The 24,744-nt window shown below is 42.5% G+C and overlaps 1 protein-coding gene across 1 annotated transcript in view; it reads left to right on the top strand.

Annotated features, from left to right (window-relative positions):
• ccn4b (cellular communication network factor 4b) overlaps positions 1 to 24,314 on the top strand; it is a 97,216-nt gene extending 72,902 nt beyond the window's left edge. The window contains exons 3-5 of the mRNA XM_067978661.1: positions 12,788 to 13,045; positions 14,390 to 14,583; positions 19,980 to 24,314. Coding sequence (XP_067834762.1) covers positions 12,788 to 13,045; positions 14,390 to 14,583; positions 19,980 to 20,279 — 752 coding nt within the window. The 3' untranslated portion in view covers positions 20,280 to 24,314. The remainder of the gene's footprint in view (positions 1 to 12,787; positions 13,046 to 14,389; positions 14,584 to 19,979) is intronic.
• Positions 24,315 to 24,744: the final 430 nt, after the last annotated feature.

The raw sequence follows: 24,744 nt of genomic DNA, 5'->3' as shown, positions 1-24,744 counted from the left end.
CTCTGTGCCCCTTATATTATTATTGTTATCCCAGTCTATATTAGGATAGTTGAAGTCCCCAGTTATCACTACTCTCTAGCTTTTGCACCTCTCTGTAATTTCCCTGCAAATTTGCTACTCTGTATCCTTCCCACCAGTTTGTGGCCTATAGAATACACCCAGTAGTGTAATGGCACCTCGTTTATTTCTTAACTCTAACCAAATAGATTCTGTCCCCTCCAGGACATCCTCTCTCTCCAGCACTGCAACATTCTTCTTGATCAATACTGCCACCCTCCCTCCTTTCTTTCCTTCCCTATCTTTCCTGAACACCTTGTACAAGGACACCCAAATCTCTCTGAACACCAACATTTAATAGTTACTCACCATTTAAAAAATATTCTGTTTTTCTACCCTTCCTACCAAAGTGAATAATCTCACATTTCCCCACTTTATACTCCATCTGCCATCTTCATTGCCCACTCATTTAATTTGTCTATATCCCTTTGCAGATTCTTTGTGTCCTCCTCACAGCTTACTTTCCCACCTAGCTTTGTACCATCAGTCAACTTGGATACATTACACTTGGTCCCTTCATCTAAGTCATTAATATAGATTGTAAATAGCTGCGGCCCAAGCACTGATCCTTGCACCACTCCATTAGTTACAGCCTGCCAACCAGAAAATGACCCGTTTATTCCTACTCTATCCATGCTAATATATTACCCCCAACCCCATGAGCCCTTATCTTGTGTAACAATCTTTTGTATGGCACCTTATCGAATGCCTTTTGAAAATCCACATCCCCTGGTTCCCCTTTAACTACCCTGCTAGTTACATCCTCAAAAAACTCTAATAGATTTGTCAAACTCGATTTCTCTTTCATAAAACCGTGTTGGCTCAGACTAATCATATGATTTTCTAAGTGCCCTGTTACCATTTCCTTAATAATGGATTCCAGCATTTTCCTGACGACTGATGTCAGGCTAACTGGCCTGAAGTTCTCTGTTTTCTCTCTCCGTCCTTTCTTGAATACATTTGCTACCTTCCAATCCACTGGGACTGTTGTAGAATCTAAGGAATTTTGGAAGATCACAACCAATGCATCCACTATCTCTGCAGCTACCTCTTTTAGAACCCTAGGATGTAGGCCATCAGATCCAGGGGATTTGTCAGCTTTTAGTCCCATTAATTTCTCTAGTACTTTTTCTTTACTAACATTAATTACTTTAAGTTCCTCACTCTCATTAGACCCTTGGTTCCCCACTACTTCTGGTATGTTTTTTGATTCTACTACTGTAAAGACAGATACAAAATATTTGTTTAACGTCTCTGCCATTTCTTTATTCCCCATTATAATTTTTCCTGTTTCAGCCTCTAAGGGATCCACATTTCTTTTCGCTACTCTCTTCCTTTTTACATACTTGTAGAAGCTCTTACAATCTGTTTTTATATTTCTTGCTAGTTTACTCTCATTCTATTTTCTCCCTTTTTATCAATTTTTTGATCATCCTTTGCTGGTTTCTAAAACTCTCCCAATCCTCAGGCTTACTACTCTTCTTGGCAACATTATAAGCCACTTCTTTTAATCTAATACTATCCTTAACTTCTTTAGTTAGCTACGGATGGATAACTTTTCCCCTGGAGTTTGTATTTCTCAATGGAATGTATGTTCGTTGAAAATATTGAAATATTTCTTTAAATGTTTGCCCTTGCTTATTTTCCTATTAATCTAATTTCCCAATCTACCTTAGCCAACTTGCCCCTCATACCTATGTAATTGGCTTTATTTAAGTTTAAGACCCTAGTTTCAAACTTAAGAACATCACTCTCAAACTCAATGTGTAATTCTATCATATTATGATCACTCTTTCCCAGAGGAACCCTTACACAAGAAAAGATCTAAAATAGTCTGTCCCCTGGATGGTTCCATGACGTATTGTTCTAGGAAACTATCTTGAATGCATTCCATGAACTAGTCCTTCAAACTACCTTTGTCAAATTAATTTGTCCAGTCTATATGAAGATTAAAGTCCATCACGATTATTGCATTACCTTTGTTACAAGCTCCTATTATTTCTTGATTAATACTCTGTCCAACAGTATAGATACTGTTAGGGAGCCTATAAACTACTCTCACCAGTGTTTTCTGCCCCTTGTTATTTCTTATCTCCACCCACACTGATTCTATTTCCTGCTTTTCTGAGCCAAGATCTTTCCTCACTACTGTCCTTATATCAGTCATCCCTTATTATCAGGGCTACACCCCCTCCTTTTCTATTTTGTCCATCTTTTCAAAACTTCAAATACTGGGTAGCCCAAGTAAAATTTGTAGGTGGATAAGGAATTTGTTGAAACAGAGGAAGCAGGATTAGGGGTGTGATTTCAGGCTGGGAAGATGCCCCACGGATCAGTGCTACAACCCCTACTGTTCGTACTCCATATAAATAACCTGGATTCAGAAACACAATATAAATTGGTCAGGTTTGCAAATGATATAAAGTGGGGAGGACAGAAGAATCTGACAAAGCAGCTGAGGAATTACTGAAGGACCTAGATAATAATTACAAATGAGCAGAACAATGGCAGATGAAAATCAATAGGATAAGTACAAGGTATTACATATTGGAAGGGAAAATGGGGAGCAAACTTACTGAATGGTGTTCAACTAACTAGGGAAGAGGCTGAGAGAGACCTGGGAGTAATAGGAGAGCTACAGCAGTCAGAAGGTATGAATTGGCCGTAGCATAAAGCATCAGTTTTTTTCCTCAAAGTTTCTGCTCTCTTCTGCTGAAACTGCTGACTGCTACTGGAGTACAACTGTGGTAGCACTCAGATACATCACCAAAATAACATGCCTTCATGCCCAAGCGATGACTATCGGCCGGCTATTTAACGATAGAAATCATCACAACCAAACTCGATCATGTCCTCAACAAATGTTCACATGCATATGCATTTTCTAGCAGGGGTCATTGGATAGCGATCAATACCAGGAGTCCGGCCTGATAATTTTTTCCCCCACCCTACCCCAACGATGAAACTAGCAGTAGGACTGTCCTGGGTAAGATCAGTTAACTCAACAATAACAGTAGGGCTGTCTTGGGTAAGATCAACTAACTCACCATTAATTGTAGGGCTGTCCTGGGTAAGATCAGCTAACTCAACATTAATTGTAGGGCTGTCCTGGGTAAGATCAGCTAACTCAACATTAATTGTAGGGCTGTCCTGGGTAAGATCAGCTAACTCAACATTAATTGTAGGGCTGTCCTGGGTACGGTAGCATAGTGGTTATGTTACTGGACGAGTAATCTGGAGTCATGAGTTCAAATCCCACCACAGCAGCTGGGGAATTTAAATTCAATTAATTAAAATTAAATCTGGAATTTAAAAAATAGTGTCAGTAATGGTGGCCATGAAACAAGTGGATTGTCGTAAAAGCACATCTGGTTCACTAATTTCCTTTAGGGGAAGGAAACCTGCCGTCCTTACATGGTCTGGCCTATACGTGACTCCAGACCCACAGCAATGTAGTTGATTCTTAATTGCCCTCTGAAATGGCCCAGCAAGCCACTCAGTCGCACCATCTCGCCAAAAAAAGTCATAATAAGAATTTTTAAAAACGGACCGTCCACCCAGCATCGGACCACTAGGCACCGGACATGACAAAGGCAAACCAAGCCGAGTTGACCCTGCAAAGTCCTCCTCACGAACATCTGGGGACTGGTGCCAAAATTGGGAGAGCTGTCCCACAGACTAGTCAAGCAACAGCCTGACATAGCCATACTCACAGAATCATACCTTTCAGCCAACGTCCCTGACTCTTCCATCACCATCCCTGGGTATGTCCTGTCCCACCAGCAGGACAGACCCACCAGAGGTGGCGGTACAGTGATATACAGTCAGGAGGGAGTGGCCCTGGGAGTCCTCAACATTGACTCTGGATCCCATGAAATCTCATGGCATCAGGTCAAACATGGGCAAGGAAACCTCCTGCTGATTACCACCTACCGTCCTCCCTCAGCTGATGAATCAGTCCTCCTCCATGTTGAACACCACTTAGAGGAAGCACTGAGGGTAGCAAGGGCACAGAATGTACTCTGGGTGGCGGACTTCAATGTCCATCACCAAGAGTGGCTCGGTAGCACCACTACTGACCGAGCTGGCCGAGTCCTGAAGGACATAGCTGCCAAACTGGGCCTGCGGCAGGTGGTGAGCGAATCAACACGAGGGAAAAACCTCCTTGACCTCGTCCTTACCAATCTACCTGTCGCAAATGCATCTGTCCATGACGGTATTGGTAGGCATGACCACCGCACAAATCCTCGTCCCCTCTTCGAACTGAGGACACCATCCAACGTATTGTGTAGCACTATCACCGTGCTAAATGGGATAGATTCAGAACAGATCTAGCAGCTCAAAACTGGGCAACCATGAGGCACTGTGGGCCATCAGCAGCAGCAGAATTGTATTCCACCACAATCTATAACATCATGGCCCAGCATATTCCTCACTCTACCATTACCAACAAGCCAGGGGATCAACCCTGGTTCAATGAGGAGTATAGAAGAGCATGCCAGGAGCAGCACCAGGTGTACCTAAAAATGAGGTGCCAACTTGGTGAAGCTACAACACAGGACTACATGCATGCTAAACAGCAGAAGCTACATGCTACAGACAGAGCTAAGCGATTCCACAACCAACGGATCAAATCAAAGCTCTGCAGTCCTGCCACAGCCAGTCGTGAATGGCGGTGGACAATTATATAAGTAACGGGAGGAGGAGGCTCTGTAAACATCCCCATCCTCAATGATGGTGGAGTCCAGCACATGAGTGCAAAAGACAAGGCTGAAGCGTTTGCAACCATCTTCAGCCAGAAGTGCCGAGTGGATGATCCATCTCAGCCTCCTCCCGATATCCCCACCATCACAGAAGCCAGTCTTCAGCCAATTCAATTCACTCCACGTGATATCAAGAAACTGCTGAGTGCACTGGATACAGCAAAGGCTATGGGCCCCGACAACATCCCAGCTGTAGTGCTGAAGACTTGTGCTCCAGAACTAGCCGTACCTCGAGCCAAACTGTTCCAATACAGCTACAAGACCGGCATCTACCCGACAATGTGGAAAATTGCCCAGATATGTCCTGTCCACAAGAAGCAAGACAAATCCAATCCGGCTAATTACTGACCAATCAATCTACTCTAAATCATCAGCAAAGTGATGGAAAGTTTCGTCAACAGTGCTATCAAGCGGCACTTACTCACCAATAACCTGCTCACCGATGCTCAGTTGGGTTTCCACCAGGACCACTCGGCTCCAGACCTCATTACAGCCTTGGTCCAAACATGGACAAAAGAGCTGAATTCCAGAGGTGAGGTGAGAGTGACTGCCCTTGACATCAAGGCAGCATTTGACCGAGTGTGGCACCAAGGAGCCCTAGTAAAATTGAAGTCAATGGGGAACCAGGGGGAAAACTCTTCAGTGGCTGGAGTCATATCTAGCACGAAGGAAGATGGTAGTGGTTGTTGGAGACCAGTCATCTCAGCCCTAAGGACATTGCTGCAGGATTTCCTCAGGGCAGTGTCCTAGGCCCAACCATCTTCAGCTGCTTTATCAATGACCTTCCCTCCATCATAAGGTCAGAAATGGGGATGTTAGCTGATGATTGCACAGTGTCCAGTTCCATTCACAACCCCTCAGATAATGAAGCAGTCCATGCCTGCATGCAGCAAGATCTGGACAACATCCAGGCTTGGGCTGATAAGTGGCAAGTAACATTGGTGCCAGACAAGTGCAAGGCAATGACCATCTCCAACAAGAGAGAGTCTAACCACCTTCCCTTGACATTCAATGGCATTATCATCGCCGAATCCCCCACCATCAACATCCTGGGGGTCACCATTGACCAGAAACTTAACTGGACCAGCCACATAAATACTGTGGCTACAAGAGCAGGTCAGAGGCTGGGTATTCTGTGGCGAGTGACTCACCTCCTGACTCCCTAAAGCCTTTCCACCATCTATAAGGCACAAATCAGGAGTGCGATGGAATACTCTCCACTTGCCTGGATGAGTGCAGCTCCAACAACACTCAAGAAGCTTGACACCATCCAGGACAAAGCAGCCCGCTTGATTGGCACCCCATCCACCACCCTAAACATTCACTCCCTTCACCACCGGCGCACTGTGGCTGCAGTGTATTCCATCCACAGGATGCACTGCAGCAACTCACCAAGGCTTCTTTGGCAGCACCTCCCAAACCCGTGACCTCTACCATCTAGAAAGACAAGGGCAGCAGGCACATGGGACCAACACCACCTGCACGTTTTCCTCCAAGTCACACACCATCCCGACTTGAAAATATATCGCCGTTCCTTCATCGTCGCTGGGTCAAAATCCTGGAACTCCCTACCTAACAGCACTGTGGGAAAACTTTCACCATACGGACTGCAGCGGTTCAAGAAGGCAGCTCACCACCACCTTCTCAAGGGTAATTAGGGATGGGTAATAAATGCTGGCGTCACCAACAACGCCCACATCCCATGAATGAATATTAAAATAAAATCAGCTAACTCAGTATTAATTGTAGGGCTGTCCTGGGTAAGATCAGTTCACTCAGCATTAATTGTAGGGCTGTCTTGGGTTAAGACCAGATAAGAACATAAGAACATAAGAAATTGGAGCAGGAGTAGGCCAATCGGCCCCTCGAGCCTGCTCCGCCATTCAACAAGATCATGGCTGATCTGATCCCAACCACAAATCTAAAGAACACAAGAAGTCGGAGCAGGACCCGGCCACATAGCCCCTGGGCCCTCTCCGCCACCCACAGGGCATTGACCGATCCGAACTCAGCTTCATGTCCAATTTCCTGCCCGCTCCCCATAACCCCTAATTCCCTTTACTTCTAGGAAACTGTCTATTTCTGTTTGAAATTTATCTAATGATGTAGCTTCCACAGCTTCCTGGGGCAGCAAATTCCACAGACCTACCACCCTCTGAGTGAAGAAGTTTCTCCTCATCTCAGTTTTGAAAGAGCAGCCCCTTATTCTAAGACTATGCCCCCTAGTTCTAGTTTCACCCATCTTTGGGAACATCCTTACTGCATCCACCCGATCAAGACCCTTCACAATCTTATATGTTTCAATAAGATCGCCTCTCATTCTTCTGAACTCCAATGAGTAGAGTCCCAATCTACTCAACCTCTCCTCATATGTCCGCCCCCTCATCCCCGGGATTAACCGAGTGAACCTTCTTTGTACTGCCTCGAGAGCAAGTATGTCTTTTCTTAAGTATGGAGACCAAAACTGTATGCAGTATTCCAGGTGCGGTCTCACCAATACCTTATATAACTGCAGCAATACCTCCTTGTTTTTATATTCTATCCCCCTAGCAATAAAAGCCAACATTCCGTTGGCTTTCTTGATCACCTGCTGCACCTGCATACCAACTTTTTGATTTTCTTGCACGAGGACCCCCAGATCCCTTTGTACTGCAGTACTTTCCAGTCTCTCGCCATTAAGAAAATAACTTGCTCTCTGATTTTTCCTGCCAAAGTGCATAACCTCACATTTTCCAATATTATATTGCATCTGCCAAATCTCCGCCCACTCACCCAGCCTGTCTATATCCCCTTGCAGGTTTTTTATGTCCTCCTCACTCTCTACTTTCCCTCCCATCTTTGTATCATCTGCAAATTTTGATATGTTGCACTCGGTCCCCTCCTCCAAATCGTTAATATAGATTGTAAAGAGTTGGGGACCCAGCACCGACCCCTGTGGAACACCACTGGTTACTGGTTGCCAGTCCGAAAATGAACCATTTATCCCAACTCTCTGCTTCCTGTTCGATAACCAATCCTCCACCCATGCCAGAATATTACCCCCAATCCCGTGATTTTTTATCTTAAGTAATAATCTTTTATGTGGCACCTTGTCGAATGCCTTCTGGAAGTCTAAATACACTACGTCCACTGGTTCCCCTTTATCCACCCTATACGTTATATCCTCGAAGAACTCAAGCAAATTTGTCAGACCTGACTTCCCCTTCATAAAGCCATGCTGACTTTGTCCTATTAAATTATGCTTATCTAAATGTTCCGTTACTGTCTCCTTAATAATAGACTCCAAAATTTTACCCACCACAGATGTTAAGCTAACTGGCCTATAATTTCCAGCCTTCTGCCTACTACCCTTTTTAAATAACGGTGTTACATTAGCAGTTTTCCAATCTGCCGGGACCTCTCCTGAGTCCAGGGAATTTTGGAAAACTATCACCAAAGCATCCACAATCCCTACTGCCACTTCCCTCAAGACCCTAGGATGGAAGCCATCAGGTCCAGGGGATTTATCCGCCTTGAGTCCCATTATTTTACTGAGTACCATCTCTTGAGTGATTTTAATCGTATTTAGCTCCTCCCCCCCGAGAGTCCCCTGTTTGTCCAGTGTTGGGATATTCTTAGTGTCCTCTACTGTAAAGACTGAAACAAAATATTTGTTCAGCATTTTTGCCATCTCCATGTTTCCCACCATTAATTTCCCGGTCTCATCCTCTAAGGGAACTATGTTTGCCTTAGCCACCCTTTTTCTTTTTATATAACTATAGAAACTCTTGCTATCTGTTTTTATATTTTTTGCTAATTTCTTTTCATAATCTAACTTCCCTTTCTTAATCAATCCTTTCGTTACTTTTTGCTGTCTTTTGAAGAATTCCCAATCTTCTATCCTCCCACTAAGTTTGGCTACCTTATATGTCCTTGTTTTTAGTCGGATACTATCCTTGATTTCTTTACTTAGCCACGGATGGCTGTCATTTCTTTTACACCCTTTTTTCCTCAGTGGAATATATTTATTTTGAAAGTTGTAAAATAACTCCCTAAATGAACACCACTGCTCATGTACCGTCTTACCCTTTAATCTATTTTCCCAGTCCACTTTAATCAATTCCGCTCTCATACCATCATAGTCTCCTTTATTCAAGCTCAGTACGCTTGTTTGAGAATCAACCTTCTCACCCTCTAATTGGATATGGAATTCAACCATGTTGTGGTCGCTCGTTCCAAGGGGATCCTTAACTAGGACATTATTAATTAATCCTGACTCATTACACAGGACCAGGTCCAAGGTTGCCTGCCCCCTTGTAGGATCAGTTACATACTGCTCAAGAAATCCATCCCTGATGCACTCAATGAACTCGTCCTCAAGGCTGCTCTGCCCAATTTGATTTGTCCAGTTAATATGATAATTAAAATCCCCCATAATTATGGCTGTTCCCTTATTACATGCCCCGACTATCTCCTGATTAATACTTCTTCCAGCAGAGTTGCAACTATTAGGAGGCCTATATACTACGCCCACTAATGTTTTTTTTCCCTTATTATTCCTTATCTCCACCCAAACTGTTTCATTATCTTGATGCTTTGTCCCAATATCATTTCTCTGTATTACAGTGATTCCTTCCTTTATTAACATAGCCACCCCACCTCCCCTTCCTTCCTGCCTGTCCTTCCTGATTGTTAAATACCCTGGCATATTTAATTCCCAGTCGTTGTCACCCTGCAGCCATGTTTCTGTAATGGCCACAAGATCATACCCATACGTAGTTATTTGTGCCGTTAACTCGTCCATTTTATTACGAATGCTACGTGCATTCAGATAAAGAACTTTCAAATCTGTTTTGTGACGCTTAGTTCCTGCTTTTTCCTTTTTTAACACTTTACCTATTACTCCATACCTTCTGTCCCTTCCTGTTACGCTTTCCTCTCTCTCCCTGCTCAGGTTCCCAACCCCCTGCCACTTTAGTTTAAACCCTCCCCAACAGCACTAGCAAACACTCCTCCTAGGACAGCGGTCCCGGCCCTGCCCAGGTGCAGACCGTCCGGTTTGTACTGGTCCCACCTCCCCCAGAACCGTTTCCAGTGTCCCAGGAATTTGAATCCCTCCCCCTTGCACCATTCCTCTAGCCACGTATTCATTTGAAATATCCTCCTATTTCTACTCTGACTAGCACGTGGCACTGGCAGCAATCCTGAGATTACTACCTTTGAGGTCCTATTTTTTAATTTACCTCCTAACTCCCTATATTCTGCTTTTAGGACCTCATCCCCTTTTTTACCTATATCGTTGGTGCCTATGTGCACCACGACAGCTGGCTGTTCGCCCTCCCCCTCCAAAATGTTCTGTAGCCGCTCCGAGACATCCTTGATCCTTGCACCAGGGAGGCAACACACCATCCTGGAGTCTCGGTTGCGGCCGATAGTTGCTGTCCTGGTTAGAATCCACTAACTCAGCACAGACCAGAGGCTGAACCTGGGACTGAATCAGATTACATGGAAATGTTAAAAACAGACTGTTTAAGCTGTCACTGGACTAATTAATCTGGGTAAGATCAGTTTACACTCATCTATCTATCTAACCTAGGTGGTGGGCAAACTATTGGAAAAAATTCTGAGGGACAGTACTAATCGTCATTTAGAAAGGCACGGATTAATCAAGGACAGCCAGCATGGATTTGTTAAGGGAAGGTCGTGTCTGACTAACTTGATTGAATTTTTTGAGGAGGTAACAAGGAGGGTCGATGAAGCACGTTTGATGTAGTCTACATGGATTTTAGTAAGGCTTTTGACAAGGTCCCACATGGCAGACTGGTCAGAAAAGTAAAAGCCCATGGGATCCAAAGGAAAATGGCAAGTTTGATCCAGAATTGGCTCAGTGGCAGGAAGAAAAGGGTAATGGTCGACGGGTTTTTTTGTGACTGGATAGCTGTTTCCAGTGGGCTTCCACAGGACTAACTATTGGGTCCCTTGCTTTTTGTAGTATATATCAATGGGGGATGTTATGCTGGAACTGTATAAAACAGTTAGGCCACAGCTTGAGTACTGCGTACAGTTCTGGTCACCACATTACAGGAAAGATGTGATTGCACTAGAGAGGGTACAGAGGAGATTTACAAGGATGTTGCCAGGACTGGAGAATTTTAGCTATGAGGAATGATTGGATAGGCTGGGGTCATTTTCTTTGGAACAGAGGAGGCTGAGGGGAGATTTGATTTGAGGTGTATAAAATTATGAGGGGCCTAGAATGAGTGGATAGGAAGGACCTTTTTCCCTTAGCAGAGAGGTCAATAATGAGGAGGTACAGATTTAAAGTGATTGGTAGAAGGATTAGAGGAGAATTGAGGAGAATTTTTTTTCATCCAGAGGGTGGTGGGAGTCAGGAACTCACGACCTGAAAGGGTGGTAGATTCAGAAACCCTCATCGCATTTAAATAGTACTTGGATATGCACTTGAAGTGCCACAACCTACAAGGCCACGGACCAAGAAATGGAAAGTGGGATTAGGCTGCATGGCTCTTTTCAGCCAGTACACACACAATGGGCTGAATGGCTTCCTTCTGTGCCGTAAATTTCTATGATCTATCTGTTACAGATTTTCCCTGGGCTGGCTGTGTGCCCCGTGACTTCCTTAGGTGTTTTTACTGGATCTTTCAAACCGCTAGTCTTAGTAATGCTCGGAGAGTTTACTAGCAGGTTGTGGTTAACTGCACAAAACCCATGTGCCTGCAGCAGGCAGCACCGGCATGCCATTAAACCCAATATAAAAACAGATATATAGCACCTTTAACATTGTAAAACATCGCCAGATGTTCAGTGATCATGACACTATTGGATAATCATAAAAGCCCAACTGGTTCAGTAATGTCCTTTAGTTTCCTTTACCCATCCTTACTCCGTCTGACCTACAAGTGACTCCAGTCCCACACCAACCACAACACCCCTCTGAAATGGGATAGCAAGCCGCTCAGTTATATCAAACCACTGCAACTGAAGAAGGCCTACCGCCACCTTCTCAGGGCAATTAGTGGTGGGCAATTAATGCCAACCTTGCCAGCGAGACCTACCCCCCAAGAATGAAAAAAAAAGAAATTTATCTAAAAACATACTAGTCAGTCTCCTGTGGCATTGCTCACAGTTAGTCAAATTAAATGGTGACCCTGATATTTCTCTCATACATGCCTGGGAAACGAGCAGTTCCTGGACACAAATGAATGGACAAGGTGGCAGAGACCTGTGACAGCAGCTCTCCTCTCCTGTTACTTTACACTAGGACTTCTGGGGCTTCCCCCCAAGGGGTGCAACCATAACAGGCACACGCATTGTCATAGGATGAAAATGTCATAGGATGAAAATCTGTTCCTCTCAGATTGGAGAATCTGAGAGGAACAGGCTGCAAGGCAAAGGGGCCTAAAAGAGGGAAAGGCCCTTTTTCCAACAGGGACCCTCAGATCTGGAGGCCCTCTCGCTGTTACGCCCCTTACAGAGGCTACCTTTCTGCTCCCCGATTCTGGGCCCAAGTTCCTACCAGGTGATGGACCTGGGCCAGGGACACATCAGGGTCATGCTAATGACCTGAATCTGCAAATATTTGTGGGTTCAGGCCACGTCCGGTGCAGTGACCTTCAGGTGCACTGTGCCTGACTAGTGGTTCAGCACAGGGGAGAGAAATATCAGGGCCAGTATGACTTTTAGGGGTGTTTGTTGTAACAGGTGGAGAGGGGTTACAGCGCCATCTGTGGAGCATGCAAGAATAACAGGTGTTCATGTAATATTAGATTTTTTTGAGATAACAGTGACATCCATTGGAGGAAGCAAGAATAGCAGGCATTACTTTTATTGTTCCCATTATTTTGAATGGATTGATGTCACTGTCATGACTAACCAAATAAATTAATTGTTTTCATATATTAAAAATTAAATAATATATGAACTTGCTTCATATGTTTGGAATGAACCTTTCATTTTATTACTTTTAGATATGGTTGGAGTAGGGTGTGAGCTCAATGGAGCTAGATATTCCAACGGCCAAAGTTTTCAACCCAACTGCAAGTACAAATGTACATGTGTGAACGGTGCTATTGGCTGCATCCCTGTGTGCAGGCAGTCCCGACCTCCGCTCGTCTGGTGTCAGAACCCCAAACGTATTAAAATGCCAGGAAAATGCTGTGAGCAGTGGATCTGTGATGAATCGAAGAAGTTGAGGAAGACTGCCCCTCGTCATGTGGCCTTGTCAGGTAGGAGAACTCGACCATATGGAGGAATACTCATGCTCTGGTTCAATGGAGGTTTCTGGAGATCTTTGTCAATTCTTCTGCTCACTCCCCCTCCCCTCTACTCTTCTTTTGTCCTCTCCTGAAGGTGCTGATGTTTGCTGGAGTGGGTTCTCAGTAGCCTCCTGTACCTTGTCCAAGTGACCTTTATTCATTTGTGGACTATGACAATGTTTTTCAGCAGGCTAATTGACAGTGGGAGTGGAGGGGGGTGCGGGGAGGGAGGGAATCATAGCCGACCTAAGCATGTACTCAGCGAATATCCACACATGGACACGTGCCAGCAACAGTCACTGGATATCAATCACAAGTGGAAACCCTGGATGGTTTTCCCCTCTCTAGCCCAGGGGCACCGAAGCCAATTATGCCGCTTTTCCTCCATCCCAGCTGAGATCAGCTAACTTAGCACAGAGCAGATATCGAACCTGGGACCTTCCCAGTCTGTGTGACTCAGTTTCACATTCCACGGGAGTGCGACCACCGAGAAATTGGACTGATTAAGCCATTTTTGACATAATTGATATCAGGGACAGCTGTGGATATATGGAACAGATTCCTTGAAAAAGTAATTAATTCTAGGTCAATTGATGCCTTTAAATGGGTCTGGACCAATATTTGTCTAGAAAGGGGTTTGAGGGTGGTAGCTATATTAGTATTGCTGTTTGCTTCATGCCGGGGTTAGGAAGAGAGAATGGTCATCTTGGGTAGGGTGGGGAATCAATAATTTATGTAGTTATGCAGTAGATTGTGGAAGGAGCAGATTTGAATATCCGAATGGCCTTTTCTCATTCCAACCCTTCTTATGTTGTTATGATGACCACTTCACCTTCTAAGACCAACACTTGAATACTTTATCAAGGTATTTCAGTTGTGTCAGATGTACGCATTTCATTATTAAATTTGTCAGCTTTTCCCTTTGGTAATGTCACTTCAGAATTTACTGAGACGTTCCTCAGACCTTTGTCTTGTCCATTAGTCACAAACATTCCCAATAAACCTGACTTAGGAGAATACCATGCATTTTTCTGGTTGATCATCATTTGGCTTTGAATCAGCACAAAATCTCCCTATAATGCAGCACTAAATTGCCACAAAGATGGCTGCTGCCCTATATTTTAGCAGGCACGTTACTGTAGAGGTCATGTTACACTTTGTGCCGTCAATAGTGCCACATTTTGAACGTAGTAAAGGTCTTGTTGCTACTTTTTTGATGATTTGGGAAGAAGAGAACAGAAATGGCCATGGCAGTTTTAGCAGGCCTGGGTTGAGAATGATAATAACTCTGTTGTCAATTTTCCTGTGTTCCAGCTTACACAGGCGAGTCAGAAGTGTGGCGCCAGAACTGTTTGGTGCAAACTACGCCTTGGAGCACCTGCTCAAAATCTTGTGGAATGGGAATATCGACAAGGATTTCAAATGAAAACGACCAGTGCAAAGTGGCGAAAGAAAGGCGTCTTTGCTACATACGGCCCTGCGACATTGATATTACGAAACATATCAAGGTAACAGTCTTATTTGACTTCATTAAATTTTTACTCCCAGGGCTTTCTCAGTGACTCGTTGGAAAAATGCAGTGTGGTACCAAGCCATGCAGACCAGAAAGGTTCCAGTTTCGACCTCTGGTCTACGTTCTATATGACAGACCATCTAATAGTGGAAAGGTGGCAGAGGAAGAAATATGTAAGCAAATATGTGAAATGAGTAAAGGGCATAGAATAATAATCATGGGAAATTACCCCCAAATAAACTGACAAGAAGAGGTAGGTAAAGGGGTACAGGGAATGGAATTTTTACAATGTGTGCAGGATTCATTTCTCACCCAGTATGTAAAAAGCCCAACAAGAGAGGAAGCACTGCTGGATCTAATAATAGAAAATGAACCAGAACAAATAAGAGAAGAAAGCATAGGGGAACATCTAGGCAATAGCAATCACAACATAATAAGGTTTAAGATAACGATTGAGGAGGACATAAGTGAGACAAAGACCAAAGTAATAAATTGGAAAAAATTGATTTTCAGGAGATGAGAATGGAACTAGGAAAAATAAACTGGAAAACTTTACCAACAAACAAAGAAATAGAACAACGGTGGGAAACATTTAAAATGGTGATCAATAGAGTCCAGGAGAAATATATCCCACTAAAAAGCAAGAACAAACTAGCCAGTAATGACACACCATGGATGAATAAAGAAATAAGGGCAAAATTGAAACTAAAGAAAAAGGCATATACTAAGTACATAGACAATAAAGGAGAGGATGACAAAAGGAAATTCGAAAAAGTTAGGAAAGAAGTAAAAAAAAATTAGGAAGGCAAAAAGAAACCACAAAATTAAATTATCAAAGAATATCAAAAAATAGTAAAGTATTCTACAGACACATAAATAACAAAAGAAAAATCAGGATAGAGATAGGGCCACTAAGGGATACACATGATAAACTCACAGGTAATGACAGCAAAATGGCAGAAATATTAAATAATTATTTTGCTTCAGTATTTACCAGGGAGATTAATATGGTGGGTGTGACATTAGAAGAAGAGATCAAAAGAGGTATAAATACATTTAAGATAGAAAGGGGGAGATAATTGATAAATTAATCAAACTTAGAGAGGATAAAACCCCTGGTCCGGATGGATTGCATCCGCAAATATTAAAAGAAGTTAGGGAAGAGATAGCAGAGGCACTATTACATATATATATAAATTCATTAGAAAAGTGAATAGTGCCAGAGGACTGGCACTATTCCTTAATATGATTCCTATATTTAAAAGGTGAGATAGAACAAGTCCAGGGAACTATAGACAAATTAGCTTAACGTCGGTGGTAGGAAAGATAATGGAATCCTTACTCAAAGATATAATAGAAAAACATCTGGAAACCAAAAATATAACAAAGAGTAGTCAGCACAGATTTCAAAAGGGAAGGTCATGTTTAACCAACCTTACTGATTCTTTGAAGAAGTAACAAAGTGTAGACAAGGGCAATGAAGTAGATGTAATATATTTGGATTTTCAAAAGGCCTTCGATAAGGTACCGCATAGTAGACTCATGACTAAGGTCAGAGCACATGGAGTCAGGGAATGAGTAGCAGCAAGCTGGCTACAAAACAGAAAACAGTGGGTAGAAGTTAAAGGTAGTTACTCAAACTGGCAAAAGGTGTGAAGTGGTGTTCCACAAGGATCGGTGCTGGGACCACTGTTGTTCACCATATACATAAACGATTTGGACTTGGGAATCAGAAGCACAATTTCAAAATTTGCGAATGACACCAAATTGGAGGGTGTAGTTAATACTGAGGAGGACTGCGACAAAATACAGGAAGACATTAATAAACTTGCAGAATGGGTATGTAATTGGCAAATGAATTTCAATATAGATAAGAGTGAGGTATTACATTTTGGTAGGAACAATAAGGAGGCCACATACTGCTTGGATAACAAGAGGCTAAACGATGTAGAGGAGCAGAGAGATTTAGGGGTACAGGTACACAAATCACTGAAAGTAGCGACACAGACCATAAAAAAAGCAAACCAAGCACTGGAGTTCATTTCGAGAGGGATAGAACTGAAAAGCAGAGAAGTTGTATTAAACTTGTTCAGAACCTTGGTTAGACTACACTTGGCGTACTGCGAAAAGTTCTGGTCTCCACTCTATAAAATGGATATAGAGGCACTGGAGAAGGTGCAAAAAAGATTTACCAGGATGGTACCAGAAATGAGAGCTTATACCTATCAGGAAAGATTGAAAAGGCTGGGGCCCTTTTCTCTAGAAAAGAGACAACTAAAGGTGACTTAATAGAGGTCTTTAAGATTATGGAAGGGTTTTATAGGGTAGATGTAGAGAAGATGTTTCCACTTGCGGGGGAGACCAGAACTAGTCACTAACAAATCTAATAGGGAATTCAGGAGAAACTTCTCCACTCATGGAGTGGCAAAAACGTAGAACTCGCTACCACAAGGAGTAGTTGAGGCGACTAGCATAGATGCATTTAAGGGGAAGCTAGATAAACACATCAGGTAGTAGGGAATTGAAGGATATGTTGATAGGATTAGATGAAGAAGGGTAGGAGGAGGCTCATGTGGAGCATAAACACTGGCATGGGCCTGTTTCTGTGCTGTACATTCTTTGTAATTCATTGTTGTCCATGTTCCTCCACTTAATGCTGGGCTCAAAAAACATGTTTATGATTTTGCTACAAATTGTGATCAGAGGAAACCATCCAGCTCTGTTTATGTCACTAACATATAAGCCTAGGAACTACTATTGCTTATATTATTGACATAACGTGTTCCTATAGCTGTTATTTTAATGGCGGTGTTAGCCCCTTTTAAATAAAAGCGTTATTGTCCACGCTAAAATAGCAGATGGAGGAATGTCATACAAAGGCTTTAGATAATATCACCAACCGTAATCTTCCAGATTGTGAAGGGAATTGACAAAGTGTATCCAACCATGTTGCTCACTACAGTGAAGGGGACACAAGGATGATACCAGAACTGATAGCATATACTTATCAGGAAAGGCTGAACAGGCTGGGCCTCTTTTCTTTAGCAAAGAGAAGGCTGAGGGTTGAGCTGATAGAGGTCTTTAAGATTATGATTGGGTTTGATAGGGTAGACATAGAGAAAATATTTCCACTTGTGGGGGAGTCCAAAGCAAGAGGCCATAAATATAAGATAATCACTAATAAATCCATAGGCAATTCAGGAGAAACTTCTTTACCCAGAGAGTGGTTAGAATGTGGAATGTGCTACCACGAGGAGTAGTTGAAGCAAATAGCGTAGAAGCATTTAAGGAGAAGCTAGATGAGCACAAGAGGGAGAAAGGAATAGAAGGGTATTCTGATAGGGTTAGACGAAGTAGGGAGGAGGCTCGAGTGGAGCATAAATGGTGGCATAGATCAGTTGGGCCGAATAGCCTGTTCCGGCTCTGTAGTTTCGATGTGACTCGATGTAATGTCCAAGCTGTAGTGCACTGAGGAACTCTTCACTGTTGGTGTGATAATGACCAGCTTCCTCTAGGTGTCCTCAGCATAAATCAGATAGGAGGTAAGATACTGGTGTTTAACACATGCACTGAAGACACCTGGTGGCAGAACTTCAATACTACACCTTCATTTTTACAACGCGGATGTGGATAACGTTGATCGTTTGTATTGTGTTCATGGAATGTCTACCCTCCACTGGTTAACTGTACATATATCTCCATTTAGCACTGATCCTAACCATTGTTTATTGGCTCAACCTTGAACTTGTGTGAAGGTCATGATGTGGAGATGCCGGTGATGGACTGGGGTTGACAATTGTAAACAATTTTACAACACCAAGTTATAGTCCAGCAATTTTATTTTAAATTCACAAGCTTTCGGAGACTTCCTCCTTCCTCAGGTAAACATTTACCTGAGGAAGGAGGAAGTCTCCGAAAGCTTGTGAATTTAAAATAAAATTGCTGGACTATAACTTGGTGTTGTAAAATTGTTTACAATTGTGTGAAGGTGTCATGTGTTCATAAAGGCCATCTCGTCTGATCGGCACTGTTGACAATTTTCACTGTGCAGTACTAAACAGAAACTCCATGCAAAAACCCAAAAATCATGCTACCGAAACATACTTGCAATGCGCTGTCATCCTGAAGACAAAACAGAAGTTCACCAACACGTTCCAATGGCCCATTACTTTGAAATAATTAGTCTTGTCAGTTCAATCGTGTTTACGTCACTGAGCTGGACTAAACAGGAGGCACTCCTAATACATCCTGGGGGAAAAGAATTACATTTTAAAAAATTCTTTCACTTCAGGACCACTGCAGTGAGGAGTGGTTAGGAAAACTGGCCGTATTTCCTTGGGGAAAGGGAAAATGTTGAAGTGATTTAATTAAGGTCTTCCAGATTGTGAAGGGTATTGACAAAGTGTATACAACCAAATTACTCACTACGGTGGAGGGTTCAAATATTAGGGGACACAAATTAAAAGTAAGGAAGTTGTGAGCAAAAAAGGGACCACAGGTGGGAATTTTCCACTCAGGGGCAATAGATTTGTGAATTAATTTACCAGGGCAGTCCATTTGAAGCCAAAAGTATAATTGGGTTCAAGGGGCAACTAATGCATTTCTGGAAAAAGAAGGGATTGAAGGATAAATAGAGGCATAGAGAACAAAAGCAAGGAGGTTATGATGAACCTTTATAAAACACTGGTTTGGCCACAACTGGAGTATTGTGTCCAGTTCTAGGCCACGCACTTTAGGAAGGATGTGAAGGCCTTAGAGAGGGTGCAGAAGAGATTTACTAGAATGATTCCAGGGATGAGGGACTTCAGTTACATGGATAGACTGGAGAGGCTGGGGTTGTTCTTCTTAGAGCAGAGAAGGTTAAGGGGAGATTTAATAGAGGTGACAGAGTAGATGAGAGAAATTGTTCCCATTGGCAGAGGGGTCAAAAACCAGAGGACATAGATTTAAAGTGATTGGCAAAAGAACCAAAAATTGACATGAGAAAAATCTTTTTTACACAGCGAGTGGTTGTGATCTGGAATGTACTGCCTGAGGGGGTGGTGGAGGCAGATTCAATCGTGGCTTTCCAAAAAGGAATTGGATAAGTACTTGAAGGGAAAAAAATTGCAGGGCTACGTGGATAGGGCAGGGGAGGGGGACTAGCTGGATTGTTCTTGCAGAGAGCCAGCACAGAGTCGACGGGCCGAATGGCCTCCTTCCGTGCTATAACCATTTGATGATTCTATATGGTGAGAGGACAGCAAGATGGGGTTCATCTATGAAAAGGGCTTGGTGACTGTTTCCTCCTTTTAATAATTCTTGTATTCACTGGAATGGGAGCTGGTCGCCGTAAGATTGCTAGAATGTTCTGGAATTTCAATAACAGCAGCTTGGTTTCTTTTTTTGCAGAAAGGAAAAAAATGTCTCAGCGTCCTGAAGCAGGCGGAACCCATGAACTTCACCTTGTCTGGGTGTGTGAGCCGACGCACATACCGGCCCAAGTACTGCGGTGTCTGCACGGACGACCGATGCTGCACTCCTCAAAAGTCAAAGACCATCGAGGTGAAGTTCGACTGCCCCGACGGCCTGGGCTTCTCCAAGAACCTGATGTGGATAAACTCTTGTTTCTGCAACTTGAAGTGCAAGAACCCCAATGACATTTTTGCGGATCTGTCGTACTATCCCAACTACTCTGAAATCGCAAATTAAATTTTAAAAATGGATGTCCTTCAATTGACTGACAACAGAAGTGGTGAGAAGGCAGGAAAAATATATCTTTTTACCTGGGGTAACGATGGCAATCTCGCACCTGTTGTCAGTGAGTTGATTGCTTGAAAAATAAGAGTTTCCTATCTCAGCCCTAAGAAATTATTATTTTCTACAAAAAAAAGATAAATTTATTTCATTTATGAAAATCCAACAGAAAGTCTGAGAAAAATATTACTTACTGTGATGTCACTTTAATACTTAGGTAAATTTCCAGATTCAGCTTTCCCAAGGTTACGTTTCAAGCCAGTAATCCATCTGAATAGCCCTATAATTTCTAAATTTTTGGTACTGGTGTCTTAAAGCCACTTTCTCAGTTTTGCTTAGTTGATAGCACCCTCGCCTTTGCGTCACAAGGCTGTGGGTAGAAACTCTTCCGAAACCTATTCGGACGGACACTTCTGTGCATTGCCCAGGGTGTTCTGAACTGTTCTGCTTAGAATTTAATCCGTGGTCTTGTTTTCCTGTTCAGATAAATGATTAAGATCCAATGGCATTATTAACGTCCAATGGTGTTGGCTGAGGCTCAGTGGTAGCACTTTCACCTCTGCGTCTGAAGGTCATGGGTTCAAGTCCCACTCCAGAGACTTGAGCATGTAATCCAGGCTGACACTTCAGTTCAGTACTGATGGAGTGCTGCACTGTCGGAGGTGCCGTCTTCCGGATGAGACGTTAAACTGAGGCCTCATCTGTCCTCTCAGGTGGACATGAAACATCCCATGGCACTATTTTGAAGAAGAGCTAGGGAGTTCTCCCCAGTGTCTTGGCCAATATTTGTCCCTCAAATAACATCACTAAAAAAGATTATCTAGTAATTATTTCATTGATGTTTGTGAGATGTTTGAGCGCAAATTGGGTGCCACGTTTCCTATATTGCAACAGTGACTACACTTCAAAAATACTTCATTGGCTATAAAGCGCTTTGGTTGTCCTGAAGTCATGAAAGGTACTGTATAAATGCAATATATAAATTATTGTGTGGAGGAAAAACACCGGCATAGACCTGCTGGGCCGAATGTTTCTGTGCCGTAGATTCTATGTAATATGTAAAAAAAAGTCTTTCATTTTCTTTCTTTTATTTGAAGAACAGCAGAGAGTTCTCCCCATGTCCTGGCCAACATTCCTCCCTCAACCAAGATCAAAAACCCAGATTATCTGGTCTTTCATCTTATTGCCGTTTGTTCAACATTGCAGACACATGACGGTTGTCACATTTGCCTACATAACAACAATGAACTTCAAAAACTATTAACTCGCAAGTGCTTTGAGGTAGGTTACACTGAGGTCTACTGTAGCATCCAAACACCCTCCCTAGCCTAGCTTACAGATATCAGCTAATTCAGCACAGATGACCATAGAATCCAAAAATTCAGTGAAGCATGTCAGGGTTAGTTACCATATATATGTAAGTATTATTTGCTTTTAATGCATTCTTTTATGTTTTACAAATGCTAATTAGAGTCAGTTTTGGAGTAGACATTAGGCCTCCTCTCTCCCAAATTGCACCTCCTACCCCTCTCCCTGGCTTCCGATTTCCTCAACTCTGGCCGTCACTTGCCTGAGGGCTGTTGTGATACAAGCAGCGACCTGATCTTCATTTATTCTTCACCAGTTGATTGCTTGCTCAATGCTGGCTTGATCTTAATAGGCTCGAGGCCCAATATCGGGGATGCCTCAGGCCTCACCATTCAGCTGCAGAAATTTTACCCCATGCCCCCACGTGCCCAAAAATGGTGCACCCGAATTTCTACCCCATCATGTGCAACTCCTTGCTCCAGCAATACCATAAAAAGGAAATTGGGAGAAGGCTCCTACCCAGAATTGCCCCCCATCAAAAAAAATCCTCTCCTCTTCTTAAGGTGTTTTCTCATACTAGATCTGGCTCCACAGCCTTAAGTACTTCACCCAGATTGCAGTTCTTCACGTCTGAGCCCTCCTTAGCTTATGGCACTGAGATCAACTGTAACACTACACTGCTATCCCAACTTAGATCAATTAATTTAACACAAATCTTTGATTATAGAATCCAAAAATGTTGTAAAACATAATGCCTGTTTCACAATCAAGGTAGTACACAGTTTTAGCTTGTTTTCTCCCGGGATTACATTCTTGTGGGAGCTTTCCTGTCAGTGAGGATTACTCCTTGGCCTCAGCTGAAGATGCTCCCGAAGTTTCAATTGGGGAATGGATCAGAAATGTCCAGAAAGCAGCTCAAGCCTTTCACCTGTGAATCAACGCATAGCACTGCACCTCAGTACGTTTCCCACCTTGGGTCTTAACTACATCCAGTTGCTCAGTACTTAACAGGGTTTGTGTAAAACTGCTTGCCCATAGTTTTAAGGGGATCATTAGCCTGTTTAAAATAAATGGGATAGACTCTGCATTGAAATAGAGCCCAAAGGAACTCAATACAAATGCTTTTAGCAGTGTGCCCAGATGAAATCAACCTCCTTTCAGTTTAAAAAGGGAAAAAGCTCACATTTATGTAACACTTTGTGACTCTGAAATGTCTCAAAGTGCTTCACAGTCAGTGAATTAATTTGAAGTGAATGACTGTTTTCTAGGCAAACACTTATAAAGTTCAGACTTCTTATCTTTATAGCAACTTCTCATTTACTGATAAGTCATCCGAAGGAGAACTATAGATAAAGTAATGGATATATATATTTTCCTCTAACCACCTGCAACATGTCGTGAAGTGAATCCTAGAATCACTGCAGCTAAAATCACATGATCTGGTCACAGTATCATGCTGTTAGCCATGACACTAGCCACTTGCAAAACAAAAGGCCAACACAAATGGAATTAAATTGTCCATTTACCCCCATGAACCTTGGTTATGCATAATATAAAGAATAAGACATGTTGGAAAGGTTTCAGGAGAGTTGCAGAGTTCAGACAATGTTATCAAACTATTTATGAGAAAGCACAGAATAAGAAGACCTTGCAGTCTGTTAAGACCCTATTTTCCACAGTCTGCAGCCCACAGGGACATTTGCTGTAACATGCTCACCTTACAAAGCATCTCTTCCTTTAACGTGACATCCGTTTAAGAATTTGTATGACCCAGTCATCTCTAATCCTTACCAAAAAGCCATCTTTCACCAGGGTTGCTTTGGTCCATAATCAAAGCCAGCACCAAATGGAAAATAACTAAAACCTATGCAGTTCAGACCTACGAGACTTACCTTAAACTTGAGATGGTGTCTCCTATAGATGAACAGTGATGTACATTGTTATTCCTCTAATAGAGGTGCTGTACGATTCATTATTTTAGATTTTAAGGCACAAGGTGCTGATCAATCACTTCTTTGCTTTTGAAGGAAGAAGGTAACTCTTTGGGCAAGTGCTTTGTCCCCAGTTCACGTCCTGGTGGATTTTTTTTGAGATGGTGGAGGGGGAGGCAGTAATACAATTATTGCTAAAGACACTGAAACAGCAATATGGAATAGCCATCCAAAGTGATTCGTCTTTTGGCCCGAACGATTCACATGTCTGTGATTTCCTACAAGATGCCAAAAGTCTAATCTTTAACGTAGAGTTCCCTCCCCCTATGTCTTGCAATGGGCAGACATTAATTACTAGATTTTTCAATTGAGTTTTATAGTGGGCAAATTAAACTTCAGAACTTGAGCCATGATTCTCCCCGGGAAAAGATGACAATCTAAAAATGGACAGCATCCAGGCAGGGATCAGTAACACAGAGGTAAACAGAAAAAAGTTATTTTTTAAATTGAAAATAAAGCAATGGATGTGAGTTATGGATGAATGCTCATCATACATGATACTTCCTCCCCTCTCCCCTCGGTTACCTCCTCCTTAAAGCCCATGAGGTGAACTACTTGCACTGTTCAATATAACGGTGCCTCAACACAGAATGAAAGATAAATGAAACAAAAAAGTGTATAGTTTGTTATCAGGGATACAGTACTATATATGTAAAGGAATGCTTTAATAAAGAAAATCTATTTAATTCCACTTATAAGAGTCCTTATGATATTAAAGATGCAATTTGAAAGTAATGTGTGAGTAACTTTATTTTAAGGTGCTTAAGAACATGAATTTTCAAAAACAGAAAAAGGTCCTTGTAGCTTAGTCCTTAGTGATCAACCTGACCTGCTTTCTCATCATATCCCTCAATGTCCTCTCCAGAAATGCATCAAACTGTCACTTGAACCCATTTATTCTGCCCCCTTCAGAGACTTCCCCTGGTAACATATTCAACAGTTCCATTACCCTTTAGGTAACAGAATTCTCCCTATTTTTAAACTTGTGTTCCCTGGTACTTGAAACTTTCAACATAGTGAACAATTTCCTTCACAATCCTGAAAACTTAAATTGATCACCTCAAAGTCTCTTTTCCAAAGAAAACAAACTCAACTTCCTTAACTTTTCCTCAGCATTTAAT

This window comes from Heptranchias perlo, chromosome 3 (genome assembly GCF_035084215.1).
Source record: "Heptranchias perlo isolate sHepPer1 chromosome 3, sHepPer1.hap1, whole genome shotgun sequence".
NCBI classification, from domain to species: domain Eukaryota; kingdom Metazoa; phylum Chordata; class Chondrichthyes; order Hexanchiformes; family Hexanchidae; genus Heptranchias; species Heptranchias perlo.
Note: the sequence above shows the minus strand (reverse complement) of the source record. Positions and strands in the feature narration are given on the sequence as shown.